Source organism: Macrosteles quadrilineatus, unplaced genomic scaffold (assembly GCF_028750875.1).
Source record: "Macrosteles quadrilineatus isolate MER2022 unplaced genomic scaffold, UCM_ALF_1.0 Scaffold_5__1_contigs__length_97177068, whole genome shotgun sequence".
Taxonomy (NCBI): Eukaryota; Metazoa; Arthropoda; class Insecta; order Hemiptera; family Cicadellidae; genus Macrosteles; species Macrosteles quadrilineatus.
The window spans coordinates 97,135,351-97,160,004 of NW_026542598.1; the positions used below are offsets into that span (position 1 = coordinate 97,135,351).

Below are 24,654 nucleotides of genomic sequence, written 5' to 3' on the forward strand. Positions count from 1 at the left end.
TATTAATAGTCAAAGATGATGCCTAATCGTATGAAAATAATAAAGCTTAAAATTAAGTTGTAGAACAAATCATCAATGTAGTTGACTTAATTATCATTCGCAACGTTGCAACACAGGTTTTTTTTAAAATTTTATATATGGTATGGTAATTTATTCATGAGGAATTTAACTTACTTATGTAAACTTGTTTCTAAAATATCTTATAACTATTTCAATTTGTATAATTTTCAGTATACGGATTAACAATTAGAACATGTTCAACTAATGTTGCACCTACGTTGGATGTGGGATGTGGGGTAAGCGATGTCCAGAAGAATGTTTATATTTAATACAGTATTGTCCACATAACCTGTCAGAGATGGTCTCCCGTCACGTTGTTTATATGGAAAATTGCTCTCAACCAACCCCACAACATACAATAAGTTGCGTAAGTCGCAATAAAGGTATTACAGTACTGGAATCTGATTATGTGACTCACAACAACTGTCAGTATCGTTTGAATACTAAACCGTTCCCTTTTATTGGTTTGAATACACGTGAACACTAGTGTTATAAAGCTCGAGTGAATCGAATCTGTTAATATTTCATAGCAAATTATTGTGGCTTATGATAAATGACCCTTAGTCAACCCACACACCCCACACCCCACACCCCTTAGTTCAGAAGAACACTCTTCATATTACCTGAACCGGGTTGTTGGCCGTTGTAGGACTTTAAAAAATCCAATTTTCTGTTGTAAAGAGAAAAGTTCTCTGCCGCTGTTTTTGTCAAGACAGCGAAATTATCAATCTCTGTTCACTAACCATTTTCAATAACCATTCGCAGCGATGCAGGCCGATTATTCGGAATAAAATACTTTTCATGGTGTTACCATCGATGTATAATACATCGATGGGTGTTACATCTTTGAAGGAATTACGTCCACTTGTTGAAGCCACATTTTAAAATAAATCCTAAATATTCATAATTCTTGAAATTTCAAGAGTGAAACACAACAAGTTTGAAAATGGCCAAGAAACCCGTTTGGATTGTTTCTATAATAAAAAAATTATTTTACAACATTTTTCTCAAATACCTTTCCGTAAACCAAAGCTTTCGGGAATATTTGGTGTCTTGATATTTCTATATAATTTGTAGATTTCAATTTAAGAAAGGGTAGCTGAATAGAAAGTGTTAATAAATGACACTTCAATGAAATACCTTTTTTAAAAGGTACAGTAATTATCCTATTTTATATAATATTATTCAACCTCTGGTTGGAAGAAAAACTTCTAAGAATTATTTAGGTAAATTATCTTCTAGATCGCTAATTAAATGATTACAACACTTATAAATTATTTGTAAAGACAATATATTTTTATAAAATTTATTATAAAATACCATTTTGTAAACGTACCAAAATTGTTTGTAAAATACCAAGAACTAAAAATTTATTTTTAACCATACACGCCATTAAAACTTTGGTTTGTATTGAACAATTTTAAGTTACCTGCCACGTAAGAAAAATTACGGAAAAAAATGTTCCTAAACAACAGATTTTTAGGGAGTTATGTGTTGCTTTTAAATCACCGATTGGCCTCAAAAAGATATTTATCCAGAATGTATATTGAATTAATATTATTATTTACGTTTTATTACATGAACAATAGGTACTTACGTATTAAACGGAGGCCACATTTTGTCAGCGCGCTGCGGCGGTTATGTTAGGTTGGGTTATCGTAAATAATATGTGTGTAGGACTTTCCTCGCTTCGTTATGAATCGAACGATACTTTCTATTATGATAACCCAACCTAACATAACCGCCGCAGCGCGCTGACAAAATGTGGCCTCCGTTTAATACGTAAAAACCGAACAATATTTTAAAATAGCCATTAGCTAAACAACAAAGGCCCATTTCTCAACGGGTGTGTGTACGATGTTATAACTGCCATTTCGCCATTGGCCGAGTTAAGTTTGCTCATTATGGGTTTAATTAAATAAATCCCTCAGCAAATATCCAATTTAAATAGCCCGTGTTTACCGCATTTATTCGCAAATCTCCTCTGAAGCTGAAGTGGTGAGCCATTGGCATGACCAAGACCACAGAAAATATACTTCTATTACCTCATATTTTCTAATATGAGTATATATTCTAATAGTAGTATATATTCTGTGCCAAGACTCAAGTCCGGGACTGTCGGGGAATTACATTTTATAACGTAACTATATGTTATCCCTCAAACTGCATCACTTATTGGCAGTCAGCTAATCACAGCAAACATATTAAGCATCTGGCAACACTACGACACAGCTGATCATGACAAATCAAACCGTTCCGCTGTCAGCTGTCGCTCAAACTTACGCCATTCTTCCGTTCCACACCGACTTTCCTACCCACTAAGCTCCGTCTCTTACAAAACAAATTGCAAGAGTAATGTAAAAGTTTGGAACTGCGTGTACCACCGTAGTAGCAGTAGCTGTATGTAGCGGGTGTATGACGTAGTATGTATGTATGATTCACCATTACTCGGCAGCTGCGGTACAACCCCTCCTCTAACGAGTACTCCGTCGACCGTCAGTAGCTCCGTGTACCACCGTAGTAGCAGTAGCTGTATGTAGCGGGTGTATGACGTAGTATGTATGTATGATTCACCATTACTCGGCAGCTGCGGTACAACCCCTCCTCTAACGAGTACTCCGTCGACCGTCAGTAGCTCCGTGTACCACCGTAGTAGCAGTAGCTGTATGTAGCGGGTGTATGACGTAGTATGTATGTATGATTCACCATTACTCGGCAGCTGCGGTACAACCCCTCCTCTAACGAGTACTCCGACGACCGTCAGTAGCTCCGTGTACCACCGTAGTAGCAGTAGCTGTATGTAGCGGGTGTATGACGTAGTATGTATGTATGATTCACCATTACTCGGCAGCTGCGGTACAACCCCTCCTCTAACGAGTACTCCGTCGACCGTCAGTAGCGCCGTGTACCACCGTAGTAGCAGTAGCTGTATGTAGCGGGTGTATGACGTAGTATGTATGTATGATTCACCATTACTCGGCAGCTGCGGTACAACCCCTCCTCTAACGAGTACTCCGTCGACCGTCAGTAGCTCCGTGTACCACCGTAGTAGCAGTAGCTGTATGTAGCGGGTGTATGACGTAGTATGTATGTATGATTCACCATTACTCGGCAGCTGCGGTACAACCCCTCCTCTAACGAGTACTCCGTCGACCGTCAGTAGCGCCGTGTACCACCGTAGTAGCAGTAGCTGTATGTAGCGGGTGTATGACGTAGTATGTATGTATGATTCACCATTACTCGGCAGCTGCGGTACAACCCCTCCTCTAACGAGTACTCCGTCGACCGTCAGTAGCGCCGTGTACCACCGTAGTAGCAGTAGCTGTATGTAGCGGGTGTATGACGTAGTATGTATGTATGATTCATTACTCGGCAGCTGCGGTACAACCCCTCCTCTAACGAGTACTCCGTCGACCGTCAGTAGCGCCGTGTACCACCGTAGTAGCAGTAGCTGTATGTAGCGGGTGTATGACGTAGTATGTATGTATGATTCACCATTACTCGGCAGCTGCGGTACAACCCCTCCTCTAACGAGTACTCCGACGACCGTCAGTAGCGCCGTGTACCACCGTAGTAGCAGTAGCTGTATGTAGCGGGTGTATGACGTAGTATGTATGTATGATTCACCATTACTCGGCAGCTGCGGTACAACCCCTCCTCTAACGAGTACTCCGTCGACCGTCAGTAGCGCCGTGTACCACCGTAGTAGCAGTAGCTGTATGTAGCGGGTGTATGACGTAGTATGTATGTATGATTCATTACTCGGCAGCTGCGGTACAACCCCTCCTCTAACGAGTACTCCGTCGACCGTCAGTAGCGCCGTGTACCACCGTAGTAGCAGTAGCTGTACGCAGTGTTGGGGAAGCTACTTTTAAAATGTAGCTAGCTACAACTACTGCTACATTTCCAAAAAAGTAGCTTAGCTACAGCTACAGCTACAGTTACGAAAAAGTAGCTAGCTACAACTACAGCTACAATGAAATGTAGCTACAGCTACAATTTTAGCTACTTTTCCAAAGACGTTACTTTTTATTCCACGCACATTACATGAATGTAAAATTAATTGCAACTACATTTACATATTGAACAAACATTTAAAAAAATGTCAGTATTGTATCTAACATTACTTGGAAAACTAATTATTCCTAGATTGTATTTAATTTGTTGGCATTATAAACCTAACATTACAACAACAGAACCAAATAGTTGGGTGTCCCATCATATTTAGTAGGCTACTTATTTTTAAATATTGCATTATTTTTAAGCATCTTAAATGTAAATTTCATTAAGTTCAAAGGACATACATCCAAACTATATTTTAAAAGCTAATTTTATTTATTTAATATAGATTCATTTATAGTATAGATGTCTTATATCATCAATTAAGACCAATAATAAAACTGTAAAATGATTATTTAAAAATACTTTTTGTGTTACAGAGCCTAGCCTACTGAAATTGGAGTTTATTGCCTTTCTTTACTTTTAATGTTAAAAACGACATTGCTATAACTTTTAACCATAGTGATAAGTTACTTGTTCTATGAATAACACTTTTCAATGTCAAGAAATCGTCCTTTATTGTCATTATGCATAGGGCAAATTTTGCTTCAACCTAGTTGGTAAAGAAAACAGTATATATTCAGCAACTTATCCTGAAATCGGCTTTTAATTTAAACATGTTGAAATTTGTAAAGTAAAAATAACATGTAGGCCTACTTGGCTATGTAACAAGTTGGCTATAGTAGGCTTGTTCTTGCAAGGACTAAACAGATATATTCCTAATAATTGAACTTGGAACTTTTGGTATTAGTCTTAAACCATAGCATAGCCTAGGAATAGTCCTATACAAGAGCTGTTAGCAGGAGAAAGCTATGCTATTTTTTTCAATGTAAGTTTCATGTTATATGGAGATTTTTTCGTTACAATTATCATGTAGTCTAGGCATATCTTAAATCTCATCAGGTAATTTCCTCCTTGTTAATTTAGTAAACCCTTGAAAAATCTTCGTAATCTAACTAAGGAAGGGCTTGTGATGATTGTGAACCACAATCAACAGCTGAAGCAAAGGTTGATTGACCAGCTTTCTCATTATTTTAAGGTTTAGAGTTGGTTTCCATTAAAACCCAAGTTGAAACACTATTGATATAATAAAGAAACTAAATTGATTACTAATTTCCCTGTCAATCACTTACAAGCATTCAATAGCTTCTCTTGTCGCCGTTAACGTTTAAACGTCGTCTGCATCTAGTCATCTAGCGATTTTATTTTATCTGACAGCAATCATAGTATAGAGTAGTAAATTAAGGAAATGAGATCCAAAAATGTGGATAACACTCAGTTAATGGCCTCCATGTCCACACAACGTTGTAATAGGGAATGAAACGGCTGCAACCAGCTGTATGAAGCCAAGAAAGTAGGCCTAATTTTTTTGAAAATCTCAGTTCTCAGTTTGAAAGAGGTTGTTTCACGTAAGGTTGAGGTTATGATAAAACTCACTATCTCAAACAATGTTAATGTAGCGAGAAAAGTAGCTAAAATTCCGCTACAACTACTTTAAAAATGTAGCTAGCTACAGCTAAAGCTACAAAATCTTAAAAGTAGCGTAGCTACAGCTAACGCTACAAAAAAAGTAGCGCGCTACTGTAGCGTCGCTACTTGTAGCGCGCTACTTCCCAACACTGGCTGTACGTAGCGGGTGTATGACATAGTATGTATGTATGATTCATTACTCGGCAGCTGCGGTACAACCCCTCCTCTAACGAGTACTCCGTCGACCGTCAGTAGCGCCGTGTACCACCGTAGTAGCAGTAGCTGTATGTAGCGGGTGTATGACATAGTATGTATGTATGATTCATTACTCGGCAGCTGCGGTACAACCCCTCCTCTAACGAGTACTCCGTCGACCGTCAGTAGCGCCGTGTACCACCGTAGTAGCAGTAGCTGTACGTAGCGGGTGTATGACATAGTATGTATGTATGATTCATTACTCGGCAGCTGCGGTACAACCCCTCCTCATCCCTTCACCATCACAAGAGGCAATTACGTTTTGTCACGTGTTGAATGGCCTTTTTCTGTTACACGCTCGCCAGATTTGAATAATAGCTACTTAAAGCATAGATAAGTTATCAGCATATCCATTTCGCCTACGAATATAGTTTTTTTTTGCGTTTGAATCCAGGCTAACTATGATTTATGCAAAAAATTAATAAGATCATTATTATATCAAAGTATTTAATATTGGTTTTTTACGTTGCAGAAGACTCTTAAAAACAGATTAACAGTTGCATGAATAATTGTTTAAAGAGAAGGGGAGTTTTTGGTTGGTTTTGCCAATTTGAGCAACTAGTTTTATAAACGTCTTTTTGAAGTTAATTTGACAAGTATCGGGGGACCGAGTCTTGCTCGCTTTTAATAGTAAAGATAATATCATAAACTGACAAATATTTTATGATTTACCGTACAAAAATAATTATTTTATAAGAAACCATAAACAGTTAATCACTGAAACAATAGTAATTCTTTAATTGAAAAGTATGTAATACAACAAAATTCTGATAAAAATAATTAATGATCTTATATAAATTATACCCCCGCCGCAGCAAACCTGCAGACTAAGCGAATTTCCATTTGCCTGATTTGATTTTCAATTAAATCTATTCAAATAACATTAGGTTTAACGAGTACCTAGGTTTGCTGCCTACAGGGTAATAAAGTGTGTTTTTCAGTAAAATATTAACAGCTTAGTATAAAATAAATCGATTGGCTAAGTTTGATCCAAATATATGCATAAACAAGCAAACTACAAAAGTTTACTTATTCTCCATAAGAATAACATGGGAATTTTTAATTTATAATTTTCTCCGTAACCAATAACCATACAAAAACACTTCAATATACTGAATTATTTGTTTTTTTAAGCTCTTCAAAATGGTCTAGTAGAAATTTGGGAAATTTTATGTTTTGAGGGTCAAAAATGAGAAAAACCAATTTTTACCCCATAAATCCCCCCATAAAACCCCGTTCCCATGGTCCGATCATGCTGGCTCGCGAACTCGTTCGAATAAACGTAGGTTTACACGTTTGTACCAAATTTCATCGAAATCGGACCATTTTTGCTCGAGTTATCGTGCTGACGGACACATATATATATATATATATATATATATAAATATATATATATATATATATGAATTTGAACGGATGGTGTTTTTGGCTTCTAGGAACATCAAAATGAAAAAGTAAATCGGTCCCGGGACTAAGTCTTACCATGAGACCTACGGTAATAGCTTATTCCCTATAGGGAAATTCGCTAAAAGTGCTACTCGTTCAGCATTTTTCTACCCTCCAGTCATTGAAACCCGTCGTTCTTTATTACGCCTAAGATGATAGCAGATTTACAATATAAAATTAACAAAATTGTAACTGTTTTGAAATGGCTCCCTTTACTTTTTATCTTGTTACCCAAAAGTGAGGTTCTAGGCTATATTAACAGAGAATTTCCTTGAGGACATTAGGGAAATTCCACCAAATATAATAAAACACAACTGACACATACCCTCGCAATGTTAACACCCACCCCATTTGCAGCTCATTGTACCTACTGATACTGATGTGGTTTTATCCGAATTCCTATTCATATTTCCCAAATACAGTAATTACAGTTTTTAGAGTATTAACAGTGTTACATAGATATTGTGCCATTAATTACCTACTAATACAGGCCTCTGATTTAGATCCCTGGTCGTTGGTATATTTCATAATGTCGGAAAGTCAATCTAATATAAATACGAACTTATGTACAGGATACACTATCGAATTGTTATCTCCATAACTTGACAGTTTTAGTTTTGATTATGGCAATTTTCAATTAAATAATTGTGAAAAGGAACATGTCTTTGCTGTTCATGTTTCATACATGCAGGGTGATTTTTAAATGAGTTTCCCCCCTACTTTTTTCTACATTTCTTAAGATATGAACTCCGTACCACGTCAGATCATTGTAGAGTAGTAAGTACTTCATGTTGACTGGGTATAAATTTTTGGCCGCCATCTTGGATCCGCCATATTGAATACAAAGTTTTTTTTCGAATGTAAAGGTAAGGTTGTGACCCATTATTCCAAACTAGAATTTTACGCTGATTACAATGCCGCAAATAGTTTTTAAAAATCTTGATCCGTTCTAAAGTTATAAGGAATTTTTATAAGTTAATTTTTAGCCCATTTTAACATTGTGCATTTACAAACTAAGACCATAATCTCAAAATAGTGCTAGATAAAGATAAGTATACACCACCATTCATTGTCGACCTATTTTCACTTGGTTATGACAAATGTATTTTTTTCGGCCGCCATCTTGGATCCGCCATTTTGAAATGTGACAAATTAATTTAAATATGAAGGTGGTGTTGTGACCCATCATTTTGAACTAGGCCTACTTTTTTATGCTGAACTCAATGCCTCAATCAGTTTTTCATTTGCATGTTTGGTTTTTGAATTATTGAAATTTTAAATAAGATCATTTTAATATTTCATCAAGAAAGCTTGATAACCAAAAACGGATTGCGGCATTCAGTTCAGCATAAAAAAGTAGTTCAAAATGATGGGTCACAACACCACCTTCATATTTAAATTAATTTGTCACATTTCAAAATGGCGGATCCAAGATGGCGGCCGAAAAAATACATCCGTAATAACCAAGTGAAAATACGTCGACAATGAATGGTGGTGTTTACTTATCTTTATCTAGCACTATTTTGAGATTATGGTCTTAGTTTGTAAATGCACAATGTTAAAATGGGCTAAAAATTAAGTTATAAAAATTCCTTATAACTTTAGAACGGATCAAGATTTTTAAAAACTATTTGCGGCATTTTAATCAGCGTAAAATTCTAGTTTGGAATAATGGGTCACAACCCTACCTTTACATTTGAAAAAAAAAACTTTGTATCCAATATGGCGGCCAAAAATTTATACCCAGTCAAAATGAAGTACTTACTACTCTACAATGATCTGAGGTGGTACGGAGTTTATATCTAAAGAAATGTGGAAAAAGGTATGGGGGGACTCATTTAAAAATCACCCTGTATAATTATTGAGTGCTGATCAGCTGTGCAACGCGTTTGTGTACGGTACTGCATGTGCAGCGGCAAGCCTGTCTTGTCTTGAGTCTAATCAGCTGTTACGACGAACACGTGGGGGGCGTGGTCAACGTGTATCGCCCCGCCCACTTCTGCGTTGCCATGGTTACTTGTCGCCACTCTCACTCTCCCCTCTACTGGGGGCTGACAAACAAAGTCAATGATAGTAGTAGCATTGACTATATAACACTACTAGTAGTGTTATATATTTTTAGTTTTTTATTTTTAACACTACTAGTAGTGTTATATAGTCAATGGTAGTAGTCGGTAGGCCTATAAATAGTTTAGATTTACAATGTTAGTTATTATAACTATTTTTTTATAAGAAATCGTTAAGCACCCAAGGTACTAAAGTTCGCTAGAGATTTGTTTAACTTCATTCATATTATTACGGTTATGATTTAATTAAAAAAAAAATTGTTATAAGTGTTACAAATTAACACTGTGAGGGGTCCTTACTGGGCGCTGAATGGCCTAGCGGTGTAGCCAACAAACAAACTGAGTTACTATAAAGTTATTTTTAATAATCATTATCATTGAGACAAACAAGTTTATATATAGATGACAAGAACTTACGCTTCAAAATTAATTCGGTACAATAATTTTTGTTGGCATAAAATAACTAAATTATATTTATTGTAAAAGTTAATTTAGTTTTTCGTTTCCGTTTTTCCCTCTTGACTATAGGATATAATTGTACATGACACTCCTGGTACTACGTGAGTGTATAGCTCAATACTGCAGTTACAGAGTACAGAGGCTTTGTATGATACGGCACGTTTATTTAATATGATATGTTTCAATGTATGAGTAGGTAGGTTATAATGAGTTTGCTGAGTGTAGAAGTGGACGTCCTTTGGCAAGGAGAAATCACGGACATAGTGATGTACGCAATATCTCAACGTTTGGTCTGTACAGTACTCTGCCCGCATTCCATCATTTACTCACACTCGCACCAGCACTGTTATTTTCTCGTCTGTTTAATTAATTAACGGCGTCAATTGTGTAAATGCCGTACACTGGGCTTATCTGCCATCCCTTCACAATCGGAGTGACCGTTAAAACCTATTACTTCTGCAGTAATGTTAATGGTTAAATACACCGTCCCATACATCAAATAGTTGATTAGAGACGTAATACGAAATGTAGAAATCTTGATTCTTTGTAACCGTCTATGATTGTGTATAGACTATTGTCACATACTTGGACATGCCGATATTCTATCATTGTGTAGGCATACGTGTAATGTTCTCCACGATTTCCAGCGTATGACTATCGACTTCACACCTCTCCCCTAGTCAAGCGGAGGAAATATTTACCATGAGAAGAGTTTGACAGGGCTACAGACATTCACATTTTTGTACAGAGCATTACAGTACTCGGCGACGTAGAGCTAACTAGGTATAGTGATGTAAACTTATTTTTACTATTCATATTTAAAACTTAGAAAGTAACATAGTCAATGTGCTTAAAGCTACAGTACGTAGCCTAAAAGGACGAGTGATGGCAATGTAGTAAAAATATCACAATGCACAAGTTAAAATAAACTTTGTCCCTGCATTAGCACCCGCACTCTACAGAAAGTAAAAATCTGTTTGAATCAGATAAAAGTTTAATGAGGCTCGGTGTTGGCGAGAACTTTGTGAGAGGAGGGTGACTCCCCCACCCCCCGCAGCCTACCACCAGCCCCTTGTAAGTCTCCAATTATCATGATCAAAGTGTCACCTGGCTTGTATTTTCTATATAGTTCTGTTTCAATTTAGTCTTGTGCACTTTTTTTCTATTTCCAATCCATCGTTAAACTACATCTGTCTTTTAAATAGGCGTACGTTAAAGTATGTTCTGTTCTGATATTTGAATTTCAATTTAGGGTCGTCGAAAAGAAAAAAAGGTTAGAAATAGTAAGTGCTATTATGAATGAAATATTTGAATTTTCTTGTTAAATCTATATAAATTTATTGCTTAAGTGCTCAATCATACAGTATCATTATTTGCAATCTCATGTACTCTAGTATTTTTTATAATTATTAAAATAATACTTTTATTTGAACTAGTTCTAATTTTTCGACGCATTTTCGTTATTGTTCGTCTGAATATTTAACATCTATTGAATACGAATGTCGCTAATGGGTTTCTACTACGCTAGCACTAGCACTAAAGAAACGTAACCGCAGTTGTCAAACCCTGTTTATCTATTGTGTGTATGAACAAGATCATCTGAACCTACAACACGTCACTGTCAGGATATCCAGGATATAGTGCGACACATTATTTCCATGTACTAGACCCACAGTAGCAACAGTTGCCTCCCCCTCCCTCCTGCCTCTTGTGGGGGTGGATGAGGGAGAAGAATTTTTATTAATTTATTGATTTCAGTCAAGTTGTTGTTCCCGCGAGCCACAGGTGAGGCTTGGCAAGAGACAAGAACTCCTTCGTCTTTAACAGATGATCAAGTACTCAGTAGGCTACTACTTGGTGTTTGTGTTGAATGAATTTCTAAATCACACCATCGGTATCACCGGTTAACGTGGTATTAATATGATCAATAAGTCAAAACGAGGGGACCTGTGCGAATATCGCGCATTTTTCTAACTTGTTTTCTCAGCATAACGATTCGAGGAATAACACGGTACCAGTACCATTTTTCCTTTCAAAGAATACTTCGAAGCTGAAAGAAAATAACATTACTGAAAAACAGCATCGTTTGACAATAAAAACAACTTAATTTGGTCCATAGGACAATTATTAGATTAGTAAAAGAGGGTTGTCACACCAGCCATGAAAACCTTGAAAAGCTTGAATTATTATGCATGGATTCTTGTGACCATGAAATAAGGCATGGATTATGCGTGAATTACTCAATTGGACTATGAATTTTCAAAATCATAAACAATTATTCAACCAGTACCATTAAATTTGCCAAATAAAAAATATTTAATAATTAAAATTAGTTCATAAAAAATAACACCAAGAGAATACTGTCTGGAGATGATTATCTAACATATTCCACGATCAGAAACAATTGCTTAATTTTGTTTATTCCAAGTCATTCGAGATTAGATGTCATCTGAGTCTTCCCGAGGACTGTATATGGTTCGGAAAATCATTAGTAGGCCTACCCCACCCCCGCGTATCAATGAAGAGGTATGGGGACTTTAATCACAAAAACACAAGTTTTATACCATGCACGGAATTGAAACGGAGGTGCGCAATAAAACGGGATTTCCGACTCTGACGCCTGATTTATTTGAGCTTTTGTGGATAAAACCAATCATATCTTAGTACGTTGTTTAATAAAATAAACCAGAATACAGGATATTTCATGACATTCATTTGGGGGGATAAAACAGGAATTTTTTGGCCGGGTGAGGGGGATCTTTGCTTTTTCTCGGTGGAAAGACTGAATCAGACCTAGTCTTAATATATTTTACAATTCTTATCCAATATTCAACTCAATTCAAAAATACTTTATTCACAGACATTCAAAAGTATACATGAATGGCGTTCAGAACAATACATCATTGTTATATAGCGTAATAACTAGATAGAAAACTGATACATTTTATATAGGCCTGAGTGTCTTTTAAATAAAATATGTCTTTTGTATAACAATGCTACGTAAATGAAAACGTATACGAAGTATAGTCGGTTTTAAACTGTTCATGAATAAAATATGTCTTTTGTATAACAATGCTACGTAAACGTGTACGAGGTATAGTCGGTTTTAAACTGTTCATGAATAAAATATGTCTTTTGTATAACAATGCTACGTAAATGAAAACGTGTACGAGGTATAGTCGGTTTTAAACTGTTCATGAATAAAATATGTCTTTTGTATAACAATGCTACGTAAACGTGTACGAGGTATAGTCGGTTTTAAACTGTTCATGAATAAAATATGTCTTTTGTATAACAATGCTACGTAAACGTGTACGAGGTATAGTCGGTTTTAAACTGTTCATGAATAAAATGTGTCTATTTCTATATGAATATTACTATTTACAGAATGTACTTCACTAAGCAAGCATCAAAATAACCAAAATTTTCCCCTCTATCAAAGAAAAGATGTTAATTATTCTACTTAGGAGGGTTGTGTCGTCGTCATAGCTACTGGCGCCCCTCTATGGGCCGTAACCAATTCGATGATTGTTTCGGCTGTGAGGGTGCCAGCTTTTCTCTGAACTTGTATTCAATATTCTTCATATCGAGCGATCCCGGCCACCATATACAGCGACATATAACTGAAATCGTGTGTTGAATGAATAGCCTATACTGTAAAAAATCCATGTACATAAAACTAAATTACTACCGTGTTGTGAAATCTGTCAACACAAAACTGTTGTCATTCATGACATTTTCGTGTATTTACCTGTTGTTGAACAATTAAATATCTTTTTGAATCACTACAAACTAAACCATAGATTATAAAACATATTACCCATGGTTAGTGATTAAATAGTTACTTTTGGAGACGGAAGTAGGCATAAGTAGTGTAGCAGACATATTTAGTATGTTGTTTTTATCGATCTAAAATGTTTTGTGTAAAACTATATCAAAGAATTCAATTCACTGAACCCCAACAAGGAATATTACCCTTACAGTAATAGTGCTGAGATTGACCGTTCTTGAAGCGTCAGACTTTAAAACTAATAAATGTAAGACATTCATCAGACCAAATTGATGCTTCTTCATATCACAACGGTTTCCTACCCAATACCTTTTTCAGCACTGTTTCTTGGCCATCACTTTTTTCGGCAGCCCGAAACGAAAATGTAACCTATTCTTGTTGTGTATTCTTGTTCTATTTAACAATTGCGTTTTGATACTTTTCTATCCTTGAACAACTTGCACCCCCTTAGATACCCGCTCAACATTATAAACAGTACAACCCCGGATGATTATAGATTATTGTGTAAGTGCCTGTGAGAACAGTTAAAAATACATAATTGTTGCATATTCATTGTAAAACTTACCATCTTAATATATGTATTCGACGTTATTTCAAATGGTACAATATACCATAACTTATCATTTTGTGGAGATGATTTCTGGGGTCAACATTCCACAGGGATATGTTTATACATTTCAGTAACTGCGTTTTTGTTGGGGTTCATCAAGGCAAGAGTAACTGAGCTCAATTAGCGTAATTGTCTTAACTCCGCCTGGCGCCGACCCGGAAATAACACATACTGCAAGCAGTTACAGCATATCATGCACGTAATGTAGCTCTGCATCTACACAACACAGAACAACACCACAAATCACAGCTATAGTACACAACAGAAACTTATGTTTTGCTAATTGATGTGGAGGGTGGAGGATGGCGGGGATGACACCGGAGCGGAGGGTCGGTACAGTAATGACAAGGTGCGAGCGACGGCAGCGGTGGACTAGACGGCCTTCTGGCGGTTGTTGGCCCGGCCCTGGCCTTGTGGTCGGTCAACTGCCCGCCACCGCCACCGAGGAGCAGGAGATGCTACCCAGCCTTTGTCTGTAGACGAGGATATCAGTACTATTAATGGAATTGCGTTTGTTGCACATCGAGCCGTCGATCTTTACATTCTGGTGGGATGCAGCAGTTTCCAATGGTCCGTAATGATAAGTCTCTTATGGTAAAATACACTGTTTGGGCTTCTCAAATCTCCGAATTGATTTTTTAAACAATTGTATTGCACAAAGAACACTATGAGGAGACACAAGCCGCAAGGAGGCGTGCTAGGAGCTACTGTACTGCAGCGTGCGTCACACCGGTATCAGGAAGTCACGCGTCCTGTCAGTTGTCAGTTTTTACGAGTTGTCGCTTCGCTCTCAGTTTCTTGACCTCCGCACGCTCACTCCCACTACTCCTTTGATATATGTTTCCTTTATTTCGGACAGTGTGCATACTAAGAAGCGGCCCGGGCGCGGAATGCCGCCGTCGCCGCCGGACAGACGACCTTGTTGTGTAGTTGGTACTCGTAAATCTGCCTACGCCGCTCTACCAGAGAGACACAGCATTAGCACTACCGACACACGTGCTTCTTTATCCACTATCAACTACGTACTCAGATTTTGAGAAATGATCGTACAGCAAGTGCGGCTTGTTGGTTGTAATGTTCTTAAAAATTAAGAATTCCAAAGAAAATAAGATTGTTGATCGTAATATTAAGTTGTGTAATGTAATATGAAACTTAATGTCACATGCCCTTAAGCATCCCACGAGTTAATATTTGTGCGTTTTCTTAAATAATTTGTAGTTTATAGGAGACGCCGAAAGACTGCCCCCCCAAACAACTAACCCCCTAAGCAGGATCCTACGCTATGTAGACGTCATTGATCCACCCGGGGAGGGGGCAATCTTCCAGTCACGGACACTCAAGTTTCGATGTCAAACTGTTCTAAACTAACCTAACCTAACTAACTGAACTTGCTGTAACATTTCCAAATTCTGTTTGAAATTCCCCACATACCTTTTCTGTTATCAAACGGAATTACTTGAATTAAATTACAAAATTATTACGTATGAAATTAATTTAATACATATCATTCACATTTTGCTTGGGAGGTAGGTAGTATTCCAGTCGCGGACACGGTTCCCATTGGTTGTAGTAGACAGATTTCGTGACGTCACGCTCTTTATAGTCCAGTCAATGAATGATCCAAAAGTAGGTGTAGAGTGCGTGAGCAGGTAACTAAGCGATTCCTTCAGAAACTTGTTCAGGGGGCTTAGGGTGTTAACATACCAAAAGTCCTGACTCCTAGGTGGTGAGCCAGGGGGTGGAGGGGGGAAAAAGGGGGGGAAAAGGTACGCATTTTGGATTTTTTGGTTATATCTCGAAAACTATCAACTTTTTGTATACTATAGTAAATTATAAAATTGAAGAAGATTAAATTTTCTACAAGAAAAGTATATAATGTGTTTATTTTGGTTCAACAGATTACGAGTTATAACTTATTTAATTGATATCTTATTAAAATACTCCTTCCATAAGAAATACATGTAAATTAGTATGCGAAATGGGGCGAATCCTATCCGCCCAAAGGAAATATAACTGATATTCTGGAAATCTTGACAAAATTTCCAGTAACTTGACACTTTAATCATGAAATTTTGTCAAAAATTAAAGCGAGGGTGAGCGTTTAAAAATGGGATGATTTAAGGTTTTTTTTATAATTCCAATAAAAAAACACCAAAACTCGACATTTTGTTACCTCGCCCTCGTGTTAATTTTGGATCAATTTTAATGATTAAAGTGTCAAATTACTGGAAATTTTGTCAAGATTTCCAGAATATCATTTATATTTCCTTTGGGCGGATAGGATTCGCCCCATTTCGCATACTAATTTACATGTATTTCTTATGGAAGGAGATTTTAATAAGATATCAATTAAATAAGTTATAACTCGTAATCTGTTGAACCAAAATAAACACATTATATACTTTTCTTGTAGAAAATTTAATCTTCTCCAATTTTATAATTTACTATAGTATACAAAAAGTTGATAGTTTTCGAGATATAATAAAAAAACCCAAAATGCGTACCTTTCTCCCCCCCCCTTTTTCCCCCCTCCACCCCCTGGCTCACCACCTAGGAGTCAGGACTTTTGGTATGTTAACACCCTAAGCCCCCTGAACAAGTTTCTGAAGGAATCGCTTAGTTACCTGCTCACGCACTCTACACCTCATTCCTTGACTGGACTATTACCTGTGGGGTGGGGTGGTTTCCGGGGGTAGTATTCCGCATCCTCGTTAATTGTGTTGATGATCGTTAGCTCGTTAACAATCGTCAACTTGAATTTTAATTATCCAGTAATTTGTACAAATTGTATGCATTTCAAGCCATCATTCTTTTACAACATAAGCTCCAATGTATTATTATTGTCGTTTCCTTGACTCTTGTCGTCAGATACGTGATCACCGAGCTACTACAGAGCGACCTACACAAGATCATAGTGTCGCCCCAGTACCTGTCGCCCGACCACATCAAAGTCTTCCTCTACCAGATCCTCAGAGGTACGTCACTTCACTAGTTTACAACCTCAATTATTTATTTGTATACATTTGCAAATAAGGGCCTAAACTTATTGAATAATGCATTAGAAATTTCCTCCAAACAAATGCAATCATGTTTAGCCGATACATTCCATTGTACAAGCTCACTTTATTTTTATTTTGCAAATTTTCGTGTAGAATTTGTGGTCAACTATTAGTGTTATCATTGACTATTGGATACAGAAGTTGTTGTATTAATAGTCAAAAGTGTTATTTAGTACGGTCTTTTGTAATTTTTTATCAACTTCAGAGAGGTGTGTTTGGTAACATATCAACTCAGGTCCTTGTTACTGTAATAAGACAGCGACGTACTTGTGTGTGTACGCGGAGAATGGAGTGGGGTGATCTGTGTTTCTCCAGTATGTGTGTATGTACTTTATCTTGGCACCATTTATGACCCCCATATAAAAGACAAATGACACAAAAGAGCTGAGAGTCTTGGAGCTACTAGTGCCAGTGCCACCAACACTAGGTGGTGTTCTATCGCCTAATACCCTACTGGTGAGGTGGGAAGACCATAGACCCGCGTTTGTATGCTAAGCCAACCCATTGACGGGACAATGTTGAATAAATTGAAAGAGCTGTGGATGAATGAAGATCAACATGGCGGCTCTCCCCTCTCCCAACCATGTTGGGGACAACTATTGTCTACTCATCGTCGTGCCGTCCAGTTTATAGTATAGCTAAAAATAGGCTTTACCTTCGTCACTGCAGCTCAAAATCCTGTGGTGTAACTATGTTACGGCCGTTTCGACATTATAATGCCATCGTCAGACTACAAAAACACAAACTCGGCTGAAGTAGCGTCGTTGAAGTTTAAACACGTAACACATACGAACAATAAAATACATTTAAAATATTTACAAAAACCGAACAGGCCTGTCGTACTAACGGGTGACATGTTCCCGTTCCGAGCAAAAACCGACTGGAAGATTTCTATGTCGAGCCCGGTGTGGTGGCGTTATCAGTTGAACTTTGTACTCCTGGCTTCTTGTTCCTTTTCTGATTTAAAATGCTATTGAATATGAAGTGTGACTTGTACTGTAGTTTGTCGTTTAAAATTATATCGTCCAAATTATTTTCGGTGTAAGCTTTGTAAATTTCATACTCTTCTAGGGTGTCCAGTCTATTGCCTTTCTTACTTGTGTGGAGTATTTCTAAGCCAGTGTTCAGATCGTTCATGTCGTGATTTTTGTCAACCAAGTGTTGTGCAAACGATGACTTTTGTTTGTCGGCTCTAGGAAATGGATGGTGCTCTTTGTATCTGGTTTTGAATGAACGTCCAGTCTTTCCTATGTAGTAGCTCGGGCAACTTGCACAATTAATCTTATACACACCTGACTTTTCACCTTTATCAATTACGCCACTTGAAACATTCAATTTGTTCTGGACGTTCATTCAAAACCAGATACAAAGAGCACCATCCATTTCCTAGAGCCGACAAACAAAAGTCATCGTTTGCACAACACTTGGTTGACAAAAATCACGACATGAACGATCTGAACACTGGCTTAGAAATACTCCACACAAGTAAGAAAGGCAATAGACTGGACACCCTAGAAGAGTATGAAATTTACAAAGCTTACACCGAAAATAATTTGGACGATATAATTTTAAACGACAAACTACAGTACAAGTCACACTTCATATTCAATAGCATTTTAAATCAGAAAAGGAACAAGAAGCCAGGAGTACAAAGTTCAACTGATAACGCCACCACACCGGGCTCGACATAGAAATCTTCCAGTCGGTTTTTGCTCGGAACGGGAACATGTCACCCGTTAGTACGACAGGCCTGTTCGGTTTTTGTAAATATTTTAAATGTATTTTATTGTTCGTATGTGTTACGTGTTTAAACTTCAACGACGCTACTTCAGCTGAGTTTGTGTTTTTGTAGTCTGACGATGGCATTATAATGTCGAAACGGCCGTAACATAGTTACACCACAGGATTTTGAGCTGCAGTGACGAAGGTAAAGCCTATTTTTAGTTATTATACAGCTCAGGGGCTAAAACATGGATTTTAGCGAATTTCCCTATAGGGAAGTAGCTATTACCGTAGGTGGCACGGTAAGACCTAGACCCGGGACCGATTTACTTTTTCATTTTGATGTCCCCAGAGGCCAAAAACACTATTCGTTCAAATTTTTATATATGTATATATATATATATATATATAGACTTATATATATATATATATATATATACGTCCGTGAACGCGATAACTTGAGTAATTTTTGTCCGATTTTGATGAAATTTGGTTTAAAGGTGTAAAGCGGGATAAACTTGAATGAGTTCGCGAACCAGCACGATCGGACCATGGGAACGGGGCTTTACGGGGGGTTTTATGGGGTAAAAATTGGTTTTTCTCACTTTTGACCCTCAAAACACAAAATTTCCCAATTTCTCTTTAGACCTTTTTAAAGAGCTTAAAAAAACAAATAATTTAGTATATAAAAGTATTTTTGTTCGATTATTAGTAACGGAGAAAATTAAAAAAATTGTAAATTTAAAATTCCCATGTTATTCTTATGGAGAATATTGTCAAATGTTGTAGTTTGCTTGTTTATGAATATATTTTGATCAAACTTGGCAAATTGATTTATTTTGTACTAAGCTATCAATATTTTACTCAAAAACATACTTTATTAGTTTCCTTGTAGCAGCAAACCTAGGTACTCATTAAACCTAATGTTATTAAAATATATTTAACTGAAAATCAATTCAGACAAATGGAAATTCGCTTAGTCGGCAGGTTTGCTGCGGCGGGGGTATTAATTATAGTATAGGCTACTCTTTTCGGAAAACATTATTTACGCTTAACCACCATACATTAATAACAATTCGTGTGTAAAAAAACAAACTATAACCTTTCTCCAAAGAGGGGACTAGAGTATTTTTTTGAATTAGAATTTGATTGGTTGTTAGCATTGATCTTTGTTTTTTATGTCCTATCAAGGTATCAAGCAAAACCTTTTCTCCGCCGTTCACTAGTGTCATTACATCAAATCCTAAATTGACTTGTACAATTATTAAAACTTACAAGACATAGTATACACAGTAATAGACATGGTAGTTATCTCTATAACGATACTCGGAGGAGAATATGTTTGCGCCTTTATCACGGTATTTGTAAACTTCGTATGGTAGTGCAATCAAAACCAACCGCCAATCGCAAAACTAGTTCAAAGCTAGTGAGGTTTGGGTTGGTTCGTGACTTGGATTTGTCATCAAACTTCAAAACTAAAGCAACATTTTATACATTCTGAAACCAAGCAAGGCTGTGTTGTACACGTTAATTTGGTATGATGTTTGGTTTGGTTTCATACCAATTTTACTTTTGCTTCTCACTTGAGGATTCCATGCTATGGTTTTGGTCGTGTAAGCTACTGTAGGCCAATATGGTAGTTTGTTTCAGACCGTACTCAGTGATTTGGTACAGACGTCTTTATAATAACAGTAGACCGTAATCTTGACTCAAAGTAGTATAGGATCCGTGGAGTTTCGGCACTGTTTGTGTGCTAATATTTGTTTATTTTCATCTGATAGTCAACATATTGTTGTGTGAGACTGAGGTATATAGAGAATGTGTAATAGCAACGTGCAGTGGTGGTCTCAGAATGGGGTTGGAACTGGTGAATTGATCAATCAAATGGGCACCCCTGCCTACACAAGCTCACCGTGTAGGTCTACTGCTTGCATACCGCTATCAACTACAGACCACACCAGATTAGACTAGGAAGTCAAACATTTAAAATGGAAGTAAATGCATTTTTAATGTAAAAATAAAAAAAAAAACCTAACCTAATCTTGTGTAGCTGTTATACGGTAGCAGAATAGTATCTTATATGAATAAATGTATATGTATATACTAGCTGTTGTACCGTGCTTTGCAACGGAAAGAGGACACTAAAACTGAAACCTTTTGTTGTTTAGTTTAAATCATTTCAATATAGTTTAACACTAGAGTACTCGTATGATTGACCAAAGTCAAGCGTACCATAAAAAAAACTATATTTTCAATAAATAAATTATTGATGTATAAAATTGTTTGAGTAATCTGTAAGATCAGGAACTTGCTACAGTATTTAAGGAAAGTACTTTCCAAGTTTTTATGTATGATCACAACGCAAAGAGGTTCAGTTAACTTTCACTATCATTCATAGTCCTTAATTTAACAATGCATCAGTTTTTTAGCAAATTTTCCATAGGGGATAAGCTATTACCATAGGAAATGTGTAACTGTGACCCGGTAGAGGATACCGGAGAAATAGAGAGGTACATTAACTTAATTATCATCACATGTGTTGTGTGGTATTGAAACACCTACGGCAATGCAATTACAGTACAAACAAAATTACTGACTTTCTGATTATTTTATGTTGAATTTAATCTGTTGAGTGTTAGAAAATCGCTGTTTTTTTAAATCTTTTAATTTGAGAGTTAATTCATTCCAAAATTCTTTATATTCATGTACTGCTATCTGTTACACCACAACATTATTACAGGAAATTTGAAATAGTTGTGTAGTCCCACAATAAGGTGTAAGTTACTATAATGATCCTGAAACACTATATACAACAACACACACAACATCCCTGTTTTAAGAAGCTGCAATTGCAATTAACATGTCAGGTTATCTTGTTAGATTTCTCAGAAACTATGACACAACTTGAATGATCTGAGAATTTAGTTGAACAAAGCAGCACACCTGCATGTTGTACTACATAACTGTACTTTGTACTACATTCCTAATACAAAGTACACAGGATTTATTTAAATACCGTACCTTATCCTTTTAGTGACAGTCTAAAGAGCTGTAGTTTTAAACAGCTTAGTGTGAATTAGAATATACAATACAAGATAGTCCCTCAATATCACAGGTTCCAAAAAGTGAAATAAAAAGATCAAATTTAATACCGTACCTAAAAAAAATTAGATTTTGAAAAAGGGTAATAGTATATTTCATTACTAGGACCGAAAGTGGCATTTTCCGTCGCGCGCTCATGTTTTTGTGTGAGGCGAAGCCAACACAGGGAACCCCAATTTCACGTGCGAGGCGAAGCCGACGCCTCGTACGGGAATAATGGAGCAAGTGCCGGATAATAACTTTCGGTATGAGTTATGAACGATACTTTGCATCACGACGCAAAAATACACAAACACAGATTAGCAGACCTCAGTAATATTACAACAATTTTATTTCTCAATAATTTGATTGAAAATCAAAATAAAATAAAATCATCTAAAAGGAAACCTACGTATATTTCTCAATGAATTTTGTTCAAACATGAAAATAAAAGAATAACAACTTTTAACAATATATACAGCTGATTCAAATCATTAAATTAAACCGTAACAAAACACTAGCGCGCGTAGAGAATATATGGAGAACTAGTTGAGAGCGAGGGAAAGTAAATTTAGACCGAGGGAAAATCAGCTGATAGATTTTCCCTCGCCCTAAATTAGAGCTTGGGAAACTACTACTTTCATTGATGTCAGCTGTTATCGAAAATAGTTACTTTCGTTACGGAGTGATGAAAAATCTATATCTGCCGCTTAATTCAGGGACCTTTATATTTATCTGGTCTAGACACTTGGTGGTACAAGGACAATGTCATTACAGGGGTGAGGACCAACGCAGGGGGTGGAGGGTGAGATGAAGTGCCAAAATGCATCGTTTCCTTAGCAACAGACCAGACTTAGACTGGTGGTAGTACATGCCTCCCTTCCTTGTACTTGCAACAACTTAACTCTGTAAACATTGAACTGCTGCTATCAACTATATTACCTTTTTTATACAACATATATACAGGGTCAGGCAAACATATGGATTGGATAACTCATATTAAATTTTCAACCAGTTACACTAAGAAAACTTAACCGTGCATTTAGCCAAAAAATTGGGTAAACATTTTTTTTAGAATTTTTCTTTGATTTATAATATTGTAGACTTAAAATAATAGACTGAATATATTTAGGTAAAAACAAAAATTGTTAAAAGCCCCAAGCACAAACTTGAAGTACATTTTGTGGTCAGTATAACAATTTTGTCTGAGACAACAAATTGGCTGTTTTGGGGACAGGTTAAAATTTTGGAGACAGTGTAAAACCCCATCAAGTAACACTTCAGTAATACCTTATCAAAGTAAGGCCCCTTTTATAATTTGCGGCACACCGTTGCGGCCTGCGGTAATGTAAGGCCCCTTTTATACTCTGCGGCATGCCGCTGCATTCGACGGCATGTGACGCATGTTTGTGTGGCGGTCAAGGCTACCAACTTAGGAATTTCTATTCACCTAGTATTACACAACTAGTGTTAATTTGTAGTGAGAGATGCCTTGGCTTCTCAATACAGGTATTTTGTCCTATTTGTTGTTAAAACTAAAGATAATGAGATGTCAGGAAAGAGTCTGCTCTATTCATCCCATCAAACAGATCTGACGATTGTGCTTTTAGACACATTTTTACCTTTTACAACCTGATAGTGACAAGTTCTTCAATTATTTTCGCAAGTCCGTTAAATCTTTGATGGACTTTCTACTAAGTGTCGGGAGGAAAGATGCGATGAACCAACAGCACTGCAAGGGATTCGGCTGAGTTTGTTTTCATCAGTTGGCAGCCCTTGACAGCACTACTACGGCATGTCGCAGAGTATAACAGCTCCCATTTAACTCAATACATTTACAAGGCAGCAGGCCGCTTTCGAGTTTATGGGACCGGCCGCTACCGCATGCGCTGGCTAGATGCACAACAGCGCACCTCAAGCCGCAGAACCAAGCCTTGTGTTGCATTGCGTTATATGAGCTTTTATACTCTATGTGCTGCCAACTGAACAAAACAGTCAGGCCCTGTAAGTGTATTGAATTAAATTGGAGCTTTTATCACCTACGGCGGCCGCCCACACCGCAGCGGCATTGTCAAGTGCTGCCAACTGATCAAACAGTCAGCCCAACAGCCTTGCCTCCCCCATTTTATTTTCTGTTGCCGGCATGGTAGGTGCTTTTGTTTTTCTTTTCTGTGCATCTGTTTGCTACTTTTGTCTATGTACAATTACGGAATAAATACGACTGATGGCAATATTGAACAGTTTATTACCAAAATCAAATCTTCTAGACCTAGTTTGTGGGGTTGTTCATCAGCGGACTACAAGTTTAGTGATGTCAAAGGGAAGTTTCTAAAAGCACCATCGTCGGATCTTGCCAGTTGATGGGATGAATAGACCAGTGTCTTTTCCGATGTCTCTTTGTCTTTAGTTTTAACATCATGTAGGCACCTGGATCTAGAAGCCATCTCTCACTCAATACAAATCAATACTAGTGGTGAATAGAAATTCCTTAATTGGTACCCCTGAAACCCCCCCCGGCCACCAATGCCATGCCCACCGCACAAACATGCGGCACTCGCTGTCGAGTCGACACACAGA

At 37.1% G+C, this 24,654-nt stretch overlaps 1 protein-coding gene across 1 annotated transcript in view; it reads left to right on the plus strand.

Annotated features, from left to right (window-relative positions):
- LOC128995821 (serine/threonine-protein kinase NLK-like) overlaps nucleotides 1-24,654 on the plus strand; it is a gene marked incomplete at its 3' end in the record, with an annotated part of 121,759 nt that overhangs the window by 80,153 nt on the left and 16,952 nt on the right. The window contains 1 exon segment of the mRNA XM_054420839.1: nucleotides 17,084-17,190. Within this exon segment, the coding sequence (XP_054276814.1) occupies nucleotides 17,084-17,190 (107 nt within the window).